The 14494-nt window shown below is 38.4% G+C and overlaps 1 protein-coding gene across 1 annotated transcript in view; it reads left to right on the top strand.

The window, feature by feature from the left end:
• Positions 1-14494, top strand: part of CACNA2D3 (calcium voltage-gated channel auxiliary subunit alpha2delta 3) — a 786579-nt gene that overhangs the window by 373454 nt on the left and 398631 nt on the right. The window contains 2 exon segments of the mRNA XM_018555257.1: positions 271-360; positions 3492-3605. Coding sequence (XP_018410759.1) covers positions 271-360; positions 3492-3605 — 204 coding nt within the window.

Here is a 14494-nt window from a genome sequence, read left to right as displayed (position 1 = left end):
GTATTTTGGCTGTTACAAGTGGGGACACCTGATGTGTTGATAGCTGTCAAAGGTGGGATTTCCTCTAATTTTTAAAAGATTTTTACTTCCTATTTAATCCCTGCATAATTTTCAAAGATTGGGACACAAACTTTAGAGAGCCTTGTCCTTTTTTATAAAACCAAAAAAGCTCTGGTTAAAGTTGTACTGTTAATAAATATGTTTTGCGCAAATGGTTAATACATATTGCTAGGCTAATGCTATCTCTGTATTTTCTCTTTTGTGTTTCAGCATTTCAGGGAACATTTGGACAAACTTTCTGCAAAGGGAATTGGAATGTTGGACAATGCGTTGAATGGAGCCTTTGATTTGTTGAGTGAAGTAAGTATTTGTATGGGTATGAAGGTGGCTCATCCACAGGTCTTAGATTTTTACCTTTTGATTTGTTACTGTGTGCTTTCATAGATATTTCGAGAGTAATTCAATTAAAAGCTATTTTAAAAAGCTATTTTTAAATTGAAATTGATGGATATTGTGCAGAACTGTCAGTTGTCCTCATCAGATGTCATGGTAATACCCAGAAATGTTGACACATAATAGGATTTTTTTTAAAAGCAGCTTTTGATGCCATTAATCAACAATTAAGTTTGGACGAATGCCACCTCTGTAATTATCCGTTCTTTTCAATTGTAACATATCAGCTCATGTTTGTTGACACTAATATATTCTAAGACGTCTATAAATATATAGCTTTTCCATTTGGAAGGTATTCAAAGTTTCTTAGACAATCCACCAACATAGACTGTTCAGTAAAATGTACCTTCCATATTCCCCAGAACAGAAGCAAATAATAGTTTTTGCTATCTTTATATAATTATATTTTTATTGTAGCCAATTAAATGAAATTGTGTTGCTTTCAAAGGCTAATAATCACAAATTCTTTTTGTGTTTGATGGTTTGAATTAAACGGTTGAATCAGTTGTGGACTTAATTGTGCTTGATCACAAAAAAAAACTTGTCAAAGGTATTGAAGTGAAATAATATACACCAATCATTCTCCTTAAATGTTCCTGACAATCTTAGGATTCTGTACCAATGTAATTAAAGTCCAAACACTTTCAGCATACTTTGTGGCAGAACTTAGGCCACATTGCCTAATCCTAACAGTATATAACATTTACATATTAAAAGCAACCCACCCATTTAGATGCCGCCTGATAGCCAAGCCCCCTCATCAAGATATACACACCTTACCCAAACTCCCTTGCCACCTTATGGCTGCAGGTGTGGGATGGTGTGCAGGTGTGCAGGAGAGCTTCAGTGTGGGATGGTGTTGAAGTTTACCCAGGTGGATGAGGTCACTGCCACCTTGTGGATTGAAGTTTCCTGTTTTGCTTTTTTTTTGCTGTAAAAACTGGTCCCTTTTACTTGTTGTCCTTTCCATCATACTGTATGTTGTCAACTATCAGATTATATTGCCTTCCCTTGTCTCCAATTCCATTGTCATCTTCACTTTCATTTCCTTCAGCCCATGGTTATCTACCTTCTTCCGTCTTGTACTCCCCCTAGTACTTGCCATTATTACATGTCAGTCTGTTATGACACATTTAGAAGCCCAAAACAAATAAGCCTGAGGTTCCATTCTCACATGAGCGGTTTTCTGCGTACAAATACGCGCAGAACCACTCTGAACATAAAAAACAATGCATTTTAATGTCCATTGTTCATACTATTGTGGGGACGGTGTGGGACAAAACCACATGTCGCGCAAAATAGTCCAAGCACGATTTCAGGGGGCGATTCCGCACATTCACGGCTATAGTAACAGATGCAAACAAGCGGAATCCACGCAGATCTAAGATTTTAGGTTTTCTTGCCATGCAGTCCTCCGCACGGGAAACCGTGCGGGAGATGCAATGGCTATATATAAATGGAGCCTTAATAAACCTACCTTTGAATGCCCAGTGCCAGGCAAACATTTCATACTTGAACAATTTATATAATATATTTAAAAAATAAAAGGTACCCTCCAAACACTAATTGTAACAGAAGTCATCCACCAAAATCCCTGGACTATTCTGAACCAGTTGGTATCATGGTGGAATACTCTTCATCATGAGCCGACATCTGCTTCCTGCTTAGAAATGTCAGACCACTGATGCTGTTAAAATGAGGTATCCCTTTGGTCGTGGATTTTCTTCTCTTCTGCCCAACATATTACATTCATAATGTTGCACAAACTAATTATTTCTGCTTGATAATTCATATATTTTATTTTATTATCTGACAAAAGGGTCTTTTCAAAAGAGGCTGTATTTTACATGATTTCAGTAGTCCAAACAACAGGGAAACACTGGACTTAAAGAACACTGTCACCTTGCCCACGGCATCTCTGCAAAGGCCTCCCAAAGCCCACACTGATACTCACCTTACCAGTGCTTCCCCACTGCTTCTTCCTCCTTTGCAGATGGAAATGCTATATAGCTTTCCTGGGTATGGCCAAGCACTGCCAAAGAAATGGGGGAGTGCTGTCACAGCGCCCCCTAGTCATCTACCCTGATAATTTAATTGCTGCTGTGATGGACCACAAGCAAGGTGAGGTTGGGGGTGGGGTGTATTTGCAGAGACACTTTCGCTTTGCCCTGACAGTGTCTCTTTAAGGGAGTTTGGAAATGCAGGGTGCCATGAAAGATTATCTTCCGTGAAGCTAAGGAGGAGAGCTGGACAGATTAGGGTAGAAAGATAAATTAGCTAAATGTACGATGCATCTGGAAGCCAGTGAGCTGCTTAGGCTACATATGACTAGAAAGTGCTGAGAACTATGTTTTTAAAATCTATCTTTTGCAGTGTATATATATATATGTATTTCTTTATTTCTTTTTGCAAAATCTGTTTTGGCGTGATGTTAGGAACCCAGAATCCTGTGCATTGTTTGCTCTTAGACATTAAAACAAATTGCTAAAATAGCTCCCATTGAGAAACAATTCTTAACATTGCTAAACCTAAGCACCCAATTAGGCCAAAGACTCTTGCTCAAGCACAGATTTTTTTATTTATGTTTAAATAGCTGTAAATAAAATGTAACTAAACATGTTTAAGAAATTGTTATTTGAAAGTTTTTACTTTAATTAGTAAAAGAATATTGTTTATTGTATTAATGTATTATATCAATGTATCCCCTGTGTATAGGGTAGGTAGCTTGTGTAAAGTACGTGCCAATGTACTTAGTAAAACTATGTGCTACGGGTTAGTGGCACTTTTTGTCTTACCCCATTACCCTTTCCCAATCAAATTCAGATTTTGGCCTATCAAATCAAACTGAACGCTTTACACGTTTTGCACTGATAAGGCTTTAACATTTTATGAATGCTGCTGTTTAAATTTCAGAACATTTCTATTGCCCTGAAAATACCAGTATAGTCAGTGTTACCCTATGACATAACTGATTCTCTTGTGTGACAATGTATAATTTATCTAGGATTATGACAAATTGACTGTTTATGGCTCCACAGTTCAACCACACAGGAGAAGGAAGCATCTGCAGTCAAGCAATCATGCTCATCGCTGATGGGGCTGTCGACACGTATGATACAATATTTGCCAAGTACAACTGGCCTGACCGGAAGGTAAATGAAACTTGATCCATCACTATCATGTAAAATTAATACGCTTTGAGAGAAATGTCAGTGGAATTTTCCACCCATTCGTTTGTGCATGAAATGCTCTTGCCATTATTTAAAGGACAAATGAAGGCTTCTATATGACATCCCTGGATGACAAGTCTCGGTAATGTCTGAAGGCTTAGCCTCGTAGAGTAAACAAAAACATCCCTAACCTTCCTTGACTGATCCTTAATTTGTCTCTCACATGCTCCCCCTCCCAGACGCTGCAACTTACAGTGGAATGGTTTTAGCAACATAGGTAGTGCCGTCAATCCATAAAGCAGCAGACAGGGCTTGTCAGACAGCAATGGCAATGCTAATAACTACATCCTCTGCAACATTTATTCATCCCACTGTAGCATAAGCAGGCACAGGTAACATGAGAGTTACAAATCTGCTCTGAGTTGATTGAGAAGCAGTGCAGCATCATTGCCACCCCATGACCGGAAGCTGCATTAGGAGATCACTGGCAATATCTACAGCTATATGTGGGACTTTGCAGGGGGACTAAGAAAGAACTGTAAATGCAGATGCAGTGATGCGGCACTATATTTGATGGGAGTCTATAGTTCTATTTTAAATTAGTTTCTGAGATGGACAGTAGAGTGCTATTCTGTTAAACTGTGCGTGGCCAATGGCAAAAATAAATAGTATTTTACTTCTACCAACTGGCATCCCCCTTTCTAATTAAAGTGCCTGGCCATTGCTGCAGTCTCTTTGGGTACTGTAGTGGGAATTGGGGGGCTTAGCCATGAAGCGGAGAGGAATTCAGGCCTTATTAATAAATTGGAATCAAAGCAGGAAGCCACAAGGAAGTGGCAACGGAATTGTAACAGAAGGGATAGTTCCTATCCATCTGGCAGGCATTTGCAATGCACAGAAATAAAAAAGAATCCAGGTATATTGGCACACAATATAAGCAACCTCCAAAGAACAATAACCAAAAAGCAGGGCAATGGAAATAGATTAATAAGCACACTGAACAGAAGTTCCACAAGGCAATAGTAGTCCTAAAGTCCCAATGCAGGCATATGAGGTCTTGTTGCTCCAAAAATGGAAAAAAAATTGCAGGACACACTTGGAGTTTGGTATACTGGCTCACGTGACTTTACTCATTCACCAAGTGAATTTATGGAACTCCCAGGTCTTCATCAGTGGGTAAAACATAAACAGCAGGTCCTTCCTAGTAGCAAGTCACTGTGACAAGTGTGTGTGGTGAAAGCCAGTGTTATGAATGAGCCTCTCCAAGTAACTGTAATATTTGTCATTGATTTCTTGCACCCAGGATAATTGTTGTTCTATACTGTTATACTGTTTTATTGTTCCTGAGGTTTATACTACATTTATTGCTCAGGGAGTTATTATACCTGGACAAGTCCTGTTCACTGGTGTCACAAGTAAATAGAGCTTTCATCATATTTTACTCTATAGCTGTCACTGGCAAACCTTCTTTTATCTTTTTTGAAATCTGAAAGCACTGTGGTTGAGCAATACAGGTGGATATGCTTTGATTTTGTAGACAAGTCAATGAGATCATCTTTAGCAGTGGGTGGGAGACAACAAGTGTGATTAAAGAGCATTGAAAGCAGTGACAGGGATAATTGGTATAAGATGACAAAATACAGCAAAACAATTGTCTGTGATCTTTTTAATGTCTTTCTCTCTTTTGCATTTTATATTTGTTTTTCAATTCCTGTTATATTTTGCTTTTTAACCTTTTAAAAAAGGGGAACATTTTTGATGTTATAGTACACTATAGGGCCACATGACTAGCACACCTACCTACAGTATAAGACAAACATTATGTGGACACACCTACAATTGTTGCATTTAGATGTTTCCAGGAAGGGTACAGTTTAAGCTACAGCATACAAAGATATTTGTATGGGAACATCTAACATTATGGGAACAGTTTGTGGAAGGACCTTTATTGTTCCAGCACGACTGTGTCCCTGTTCCCCATGTCAGTTCTGTAATGACATTGGGAACATGTCATATATATAGTCTTAGTAGTGAAACATTCCTCTTTTCATTCCAATGTGCAAATTTTATTTTCTCATCAACCACCGTGCTCTTCCATGTTAACAATTAATCTGTGATTTTCAACACTCCACCGCGTCTAAACACCTTAAATCCGCACTCACCAGCTGTTATTGGTCACCTTGTTACAGGCCGACCCAAATAATTTGTTTTATAAACTCTTTCCAACACTTTGCTTTCCAGTCCTTCAAAAAGATGGATGGATAACACTGATTCCCAATTTACTATTTCATCCTTCAGGGGGATGGATGGCTAGGACTGGTTTCCCTCGTGGCTCTCCCCTTTCTCTTCTTGAAGTTCACCCACCGTTACTCAAGAAAACATAAGAGTACTTTCCATTGTGCAGTATTTTTAAACCATTTATTGGGTAAAATAAAAAGATTGCACTTACATCACAGGTTAAAAACTATGCTATACTTCTAGTTTGGGACCCAGACACAAAAGGTTAAAAAAAGGTGAAAGAAAACACAAATAGGCATAATCGGTAAGGCTGGTATGTGTGTGGGAAGAATAGGGAGAGCAGTTGGACAATAATTTGAGATTTTATTTCTGTTATTTTCCAAGCACCTCAGAAATCAAGGTCTTTTCAGCCCTGTATATTATGTATTATTTTATATAATTGATTTCTGAGGCGATTGCCTTTGTGGACCAAATTGCCAATATAAAAGAAGCTTTACCCACGAATGGTCCTTTATAGCTAAAGGCTTGCCTAACAACATTACATGATACTTTTTTCTCGGTTATTCATGTGTTTTCCAGAATAAGAAACATATTATTTTTGTGTGTATTATTTGGCTCAAAAAAACCCTATTTAGAGTGGGAGCTGCTGTGTTGATTGTTCAGTAAGGTGGGGAAGCAATGGGACGCTCTGCTCTAAAAAAAAGAAAAAAACAAAATAAAGGTAATGTTGATAAGCAGAATATTTCTTGAAATCTTTTGCTGCTGTAGCCATATTTTAACCACTTGCTGTCCGGAGCAATTTCGTACTATTTGCACGCACATGATAAAATATACATTTTTGGCTAGAAAACAGCTCCAGACCCCAAACAATGATATATTTTCTGAAAGCAGAGGCCCTGTAGAATAAAAAGATGCTAGTTGCAATTTTTTATTTTGCACAGTATTTGCTCAAATGTTTATCAAACCGGTATTTTTAGGATAACATACACTAAATCAAAATTTGGTGCACAGAAACAATATAATACCCATTTTTTTGTAAAATATAAAAGACGGGGTCACGCCGGGTAATTAGATACCACACATGTCAAGCCTTAAAATTGCGTTTGTCCGTGAAGCCACAAAAACTTAAATACCCAAAATTTCCCATAGCGAACATTTTAAACGCTTTTACCGCTCATCAGTTTAATGCTAACAGTGCTTGACAGAACTAGAATTATTGCTCTCACTCCGATGTTCACAGCAATATGCAACATGTGTAGTGCAATTGTCACTTCAGCGCGTAGGCACACCGACGCATGTTTGCATGTGTATGTGCGTGCACGTGGGGGGACTTTAAAAACATGTTTTTGCATTTTTTTAAATTTTTCTTATATGTGACTTCGATATTTTAAACATTTTTTAAACACTTTTTTTTTTCTACACTAACCTTACTGCTATCACATAGGTGGCTAACAAGCAGATAGGGTGTGACAGGTCCTCTTTATGGAGACATCAGGGGCCTTTCAGACCCCTAATGTTACCTAGGGACCCCAAAGAAGCTGAGGAAGCAGAGATCTGCTTCCCCAGCTTCTGCTCCTAGCTCTAGGAGCCGGAGACTGTAAATAGTGACACTGGAAGTGATGTAATGCACATCACTTCCGGGTCCAGTGATTGGAGGAGAGATCAGCAGGTGGAAGCCACTGAATCTCTCTCCGATCATTGCAGGGAGACCTGCCGTGCCGCTCCCGGGTGCCGACACGGGGACAGGGGAGGGTGCCGCATGGTACAAATGATCCAGCGGCTGTGTAGACGCTGGATCGCTTGTACATTAACAGGCATCACTGACTGTTAAAAAACGATACCAAGAACATGCCTGCTGCAGCAGCCATGTTCTTGTTTTAACCACTTCTGCAGGCTGCCGTCTATAGACGTATTGCGGTCCGGAAGTGGTTAATTCTGCACACACATGCTAAAATGAATGTTTTGTATAAGAAAACCCTTTTTAAAATCTAAAATTATATATTATTATTCATATATATTATATATTTTCTGAAAGTACAGACCCTGTACAGTAAAACAGTGTTGCAATTTTTTTATCACACACAATATTTTCACTACTGTTCAGCTTCTGCCGTTTCACTGTCCAGTCAGCAGACTGGGGGTAGAGAGAGAGCGCCAGTGTCTCCCTTCTAAAGTCTACAACTGTAACAAAGAGAGTCATGTGATCTCTCTCTGGCTGATCTATCTGGTAGGGTTATGTAGATCTCAGAACTGGACTGGCAGAAATACAAATTGTTTTGGCTAGTTAAAGCAGTATTAAACTCTCAAACTTTGTTTCATTATTGAATCCAGATGTAAAGTATTTTTAACATTTTTTCCCAAGCACTTACATTCATCATGCTTTTGAACAACTCCAACTCTCTCAACTGGGCTTCCCTGAACTTCCCGTCCAGTACAAGATCACAAGGGGCAATTGAGTCTGCAATACTAGTTTAAAGAAGGGATGACAGGGGAGCAGGAGGGAGCGGAGAGGCTTGCCTTGCTGGGTCAGCACACCATATTGAAGTGAAGTGAAGAACACGTCTGTTTATTGTATAATGTAATTTCAAGCCTGATGAAGGAGACCCTGTGTGGCCCCGACATGTTGCTATTTGTTTTGACATGAAGTGTCAATAAACAGACATGTTCTTCACTTCAATATGGTGTGCTGGTGACATCTTTAACAAGTTTCAGTATTGGCGGCGCAATTCACGGTCACTTCGAGCACCCACACTGACAAGGATACACGGTAAGGAGTGCAGCAGGATTCTGGAATACATATGTGTTTGTGGAGACACACACAGCGTACTATAACAGACATGGGTGGCTCTATAGGACCCTGCAAAAGAAAGGAACCATACTAAAACAGGATATCAGGGCCAGTAACTGATTGTAACTGATTTCATCAGCATTTGAAAAAGCTTAAAAACATTTTGAAACATTTCTGCAAATATGTGACATTTAGTTATGTTTTTCAGTTTTCCTGGAGTTTTTTATTTTTATTTTATGAAGTGGTTGTCAATACTTTATATGTTCATTTCTAATTTATTGGCTTGTATAAATAAAAAAAAATGCAGTTCATGTTTTAGAGGATACTCTACTGTATGTATTCTCAAAAATTGAATCAAACAAACAGTGGAGGTGTTGTGAAACTGAAAATAAAAAGCCGATTTTCCTACTAGGTGGAATCTCTTTGTCATATGCATGCCTCCATGTTTTATTATTACTAATAAGAGTTCATGTATCCAGTTAATAATGCATCCCATTTTTACATTTATTTCTTTTTAAACTGATAATTTACATTTGTGGGTTTTTTCACTATATACTGTATATTGTTGCTGTACTTCAAAGCTTGAGTTGAGAAGCACTGCTGTAGGCTTTTGTAAAATGATGCCCAGTTCAGTAACTTTGCAATTTTCAATACAGTGAAATTGACTTTTTTGATGTTTTCCCCAGCAAAAAATGCCATGGTAATGACTTATTTGGCTACTCCAATTAAATCATATCTCAAGGGTAGTGACATGTACAAGCAATGCCCTCTGTCAACTATTGCATACATCTGTATGTTCGGGTTGGATTATGCTTACGCTGAGGGAGGGAGGTTGGAGTAGACAACTAGTGCAGCTTATCTAAAGGAACAATAGTAATTAGGCAAGGTGTTCAATAATTTCTCCCAAAAGCATATGGCTATGGCCGTGGCTTTATGACTAAGCATGCTACTGTGTTAAATGTTTCAACGCATTAAGTTTCAGCACTGATGTTTAACATGCTTGCCTTATAAAAATAAAGAGGTTCCACAGATGACATGCTGTATGCAGACCAGGTTATTTCCCCCAAAAAAATTAGTCAGCTATGGGGCATCTCCTACTGTAGTAGATATTATTGTAAAGACATGCACACTGCAGATAGCTTAAAATGTATGTCCACTTTTGCAGCCAAACTTGGATAATATCTATTTGTTACATGTTTCCATTCACATAGCAAAACTAAAAAAACATTTTTAAAAAAGCCTATATTTGTACATGCTTTTTGCTTGCTTAAAAACCCTCCCTAGCTTCCTCCCAATGTAATTTTAAGGAGGGGGCTGTGGGATGTTTACTCTAATTAACCCTGTCTGCACTGTGCTGGCAGATTTCATTATCAGCTGTAAACTGGATCTGAACACTGTCTGTTCTAACAAAGAGTTAAAGATCTAGAAGCATTATATGTTAATGAGAGGAAGCTCAGTTTTTTCTACTTTCACTTTAAAATTGCTCGAAGCAGCCTGGAATGTGCACAAAGGCCTTCATCAATGAAATATCTAAAAAGTAAGAAATATATTTAAAAATATATTTTTAGGTATGCTGTGTGAATGGGAACACATACCAAATATGTAGTGGAGTGTTCTAATAGTCGGCTGCAAAAGTGGAACTACATTTTACGACATTGGTCAGCAACACAATGAGAATGCCGCTTCAATAGGAAGGATATTAAGAGCATTAAAATGTTTAGCACAGGAAACAGGGCCAAGTTCCTACCAATGGCCTAAAACAGGTTTGTGTGAATGTTTGAACCCTGTGTACATTATACGGCCAAAACTATGCTAACACACCTCCAAATCATTGAGTTTGGGTGTTTCCAGAGAAGGGTATTGTTAATGCTAGAGCATGCAAAGATCTGTTAGACCAACCTTGTATCAACTGTTTAAGGAAGGCCTTTTAATGGTACACCTATACTGTGCCACTGTACTCAAAGCCAGGTCCATAAAAACATGGTTTAATTAGTTTCATGTGGAGTAACTTGAGTAGTCTGTACCCTTAGCCCTCATTTACATTTACACGACTAACAGCTGGCCCGTACAGATCCGTGCTGCGTGCACGGCCGTATCGGGCAGCTCCCAGGAAGGACAGCTGCTGTGTGTGATTTGTACGCAGCAGCCTGTCCTTCTCTATGGGAGTACGCAGCCATATGCTCACCCGAACTGCACGTCCATGTGTTGGTAATCGTACACTGACAGGATGGATGCAGCCGCGTACTCCCATAGAGAAGAACAGGCTGATGCGTACAAATCACATGCAGCACCTGTCCTTCCCGGGAGCGGCCCGATACAACCGTGCACGCAGCACGGTTCTGTATGGGCCGGCTGTTAGTCGTGTGAATGAGGGCTTAACATCATTGCACACCTTAAGGATAAATTGAATGGCCTGCAGACATCCCTGATCTCAACCCTATTGAATGTCTTTGTCATAAATGTTAATGTAGATTGGGAGCCAGGTCTTCTTATTTGCATTTTAAGATCCAAAAAAGCAGGGCAAGTCCATATTAATTTCCAAACATTTGTCCACATAGAGTAATGGTTTAATATGTTTGAATATTATTTGTGCCAGTAATAATAACTATTTTTTGTAACACCATTTTGTATATAACATTTAGAATTTCTTTTGCTGTCTGTGTCTCCATTTGGGAGAATTTTCCTTACTTCCTGCCATTTGACAGGTTTTAGGCAGGAAATGCTGGGAAATCTTCTCAGCAGTGACACAGATAGCAATTAAAACTTGTCAGATGTTCACACTATTCTCCACTCCAAAAGTAATAGAATCATGTGGTATGGCTTTAGATCACCTTGGCTTAAAAAGTCAAAACTGAAGTTTAATTTGGAGGAATATGTATTAATGAAAGGAACTTTAACTTTGTAGACCATTTCCTCTAGAAAAGTAGTTTCCATCTGTTAAACTTTACCTGAAGCAGTGCTGCATTATTGTTAGTTGTGTAACGATGACATCATACTCCCTGCTGACCTTGATTTGTGGGGGTCTGTCTTGATCTCTGGCACCAAAGAGCTGTGGTCTCATTGAGGAGACAAGCATGGTTTGGTTTTGAATGAGCTTATTGAGAGACTTGAACTTTTTCCCTTCAGACCAGACCATGCATGAAAAAATTAAACATTTAAAGCATGATCTTTATTGCTCAGCTTAGAGATGTAAAAAAAAAATTTAATGTGTGCAAAAATGACCTGTGGTCTGTATTTACTGTAATGAACTTGGCTCTGCCCACACCATGCAGATGATTCTATTTGCAGTTTAATGTAATGGTTTAACTAAAGTGGAGAATGTTCACTTAGTTTCTATGTTGACTTTGAATACCCAATCATGCACGAAGGAAACTAAAAACATAGACGTGCTTGAACATTATTGGGTAAGTGAAGTGAACACAGCTTTGCCTTATTATTAAGGTTGCAAACGGATCACTCTCTACTCATTTAGCACATCGGCCCTTAAATATTAAAACACATTAGTGATCCAGGACTTAACCCTTTTTCATTGTTATTGTAGAGCTACACACAAAGAAGCTGCTGGTTATAACAGGTTATTCTGTCCTCTAAAAGATGACCCACCTTAGTAGCCAAGACATTCATCGACACATCTTGGCTAATTTAGCATACACTGGGCAGAACTGCCTAGCAGAGGAAACACTGCTAAACACAGTACACAATAATGGTGGGTTAGCAAAGTTAAAAATACCAAGGGAGATAGTCTCAAACAACATTAGAACCTGGTATGTTCTTTACACAAAGGGCACTAGGCGGGCAGCCTAATACCAATAAAGTGGTCCTATCTTGCCAGCCTAACTACAATTAAATTATACTATCTAAACCCAGACATCGTCGATTTTGGATCCATTTCACAGCTTTAAAGCCCATGTCCACCTTTGTAAGTGATCAGCATTTATTGTGGTAATGTAGAGGTGCAGTGATGATGTATATGCGTGCACATTTTCATGACTCACATTGCAGCCATTTCCATGAGGAGATGAAAAGGACAGCTAACAAAAAAGTTTATGTGTTCATATAGAGCAACTGCATATGCCTGCTTCATGTACACTCGATGTATATTGCTGGTATATGTTTAAAAAAAATACATCCACAAAAGTGGAAATGAGCCTTAAAACCTCTCCCAAAGCTGTCCACTCCAACCACAAGTGCACACTAGACTCTGATCCTCATTACTTCCCCATTGCTGTAGACATAGAACTGTGCACGTAGTCAAAAAGCTTTTTTACAAGTGGCAGAAGCCCTCTACCTATCGCCACCCCTCTCCTCCCCCATGTGTTTTCCCTTTTTCTAGAGTTGTTCAATAAAGACTTTTGAACTTGGACTGTAAGCAGTGTAAGACATATCTCTGGCTACAGCAATGTATATAGATGTAGATGATTAGAAGCCATAGGACCAGACCTACACTAATATATTATCATTGACAAAGACAGATTTTGTTGTAACAATGTCAACATTGATCTGTTTACTTAGAAGATTTAACTTTTTTCTGCAACGTTGGCAATGAAATGTTGTTTGGGCATCTTGTAAATTGTAACAGTTTACATACAATCTGTTAATAGGCTCTTTCCGTCAAGTATCCTAAGAGGTTCAGTGTATTTAAAACTGTAAGGGAATTTGAAAACTATTTTCCTGGCTCATTTTTACTCAATGTTTTTCCCCAAGATAATAAAAGCTTGAAGCCACATAAATGTCTTTAAATGAATTATGCCCAGATTTGGCAGTAGTTGTTGGTGCGGGATTTCATTCAGCGTTTGTCGCTAATCTTTTTGTTTTTCTGTTGTTTTTTTTTTTTTGTATCTGGCACATTGGGGAAGATGAGAAATTCTGGCATTTGTGAAGCATCCACGACTTTTGATTTTAAGCCAAGTTTATAGTGAATAATGATCTTCAGTAGCACTGCAAACAAGTGATGGAACTTAAAACGCAAACATAAAGGACATTCTTCATATGTATACAGTTTTCTAACCTATATGTTCAGTGTAGATATAAAAACAGTTTATAACTGATTTTTTTTATAAAGTAGATTATTTTAAAATTTCCCATTAGTTTCTCTCTTCATGTGATGGTAATTGGGATAGGGCAAACTAATTTCAGTGTTGATGCCTGCTGATTACATCTGCCTAAGTTTTTGGGCGTATCAGTGCTTTTGACTTTGGAAGGCACTTCTAGGCATCTGAAATTTATATCTCTGCATAGTTTAGTTGTTTTTTCAATTATCTTTTTTAAATAAGTGAACATTCTCTACTCTAGTAAATAAAGTTAAAGTGATATAATGGACTACAATCTCACATATAGTTTACCAATTTGTGTTGCGATTATAGTCCATCACGGGAGCAAGCTTGGAGTACACATAGGGACCATGGGGAACAAAAGTAGCCACCCTCCAGAAGGAAGGACAGTGTCAGCACCAATTCAGAGATGATTTGGGGATCTACAGCCGAGTGATACACATTTTGATACACAAATAATAACAAATGGGGAAAGGAGAAGCGCCTCAAATAACAATAAAGTGGACAAAAAACTCCTGGGTTCCAGCGTCAATCTATAATAAGCAAAGTTCCCCGAAAATACGGAATCCCAAAATAGGAGCTGTCTATAATAATCAAACAGGTAATGATAATGTAACAAATTTTAATGAGAATTAATAATAAAGTAGAAAAACATATAAATACACCTACTGACAAAGAACATCTAAAATCAATTAAAATGACAAACAAGTCCTCCCTGATATCGCCCTGTGTTGATTGATGTAGATGAGAATCTAGTGACCGTTAGTGATGGTCACAAAGAGTCACTGATATTG

The sequence above is a fragment of the Nanorana parkeri genome, unplaced genomic scaffold, assembly GCF_000935625.1.
Source record: "Nanorana parkeri isolate BGI_ZX_2015 unplaced genomic scaffold, ASM93562v1 scaffold189, whole genome shotgun sequence".
In the NCBI taxonomy this organism is placed as follows: domain Eukaryota; kingdom Metazoa; phylum Chordata; class Amphibia; order Anura; family Dicroglossidae; genus Nanorana; species Nanorana parkeri.
Note: the sequence above shows the minus strand (reverse complement) of the source record. Positions and strands in the feature narration are given on the sequence as shown.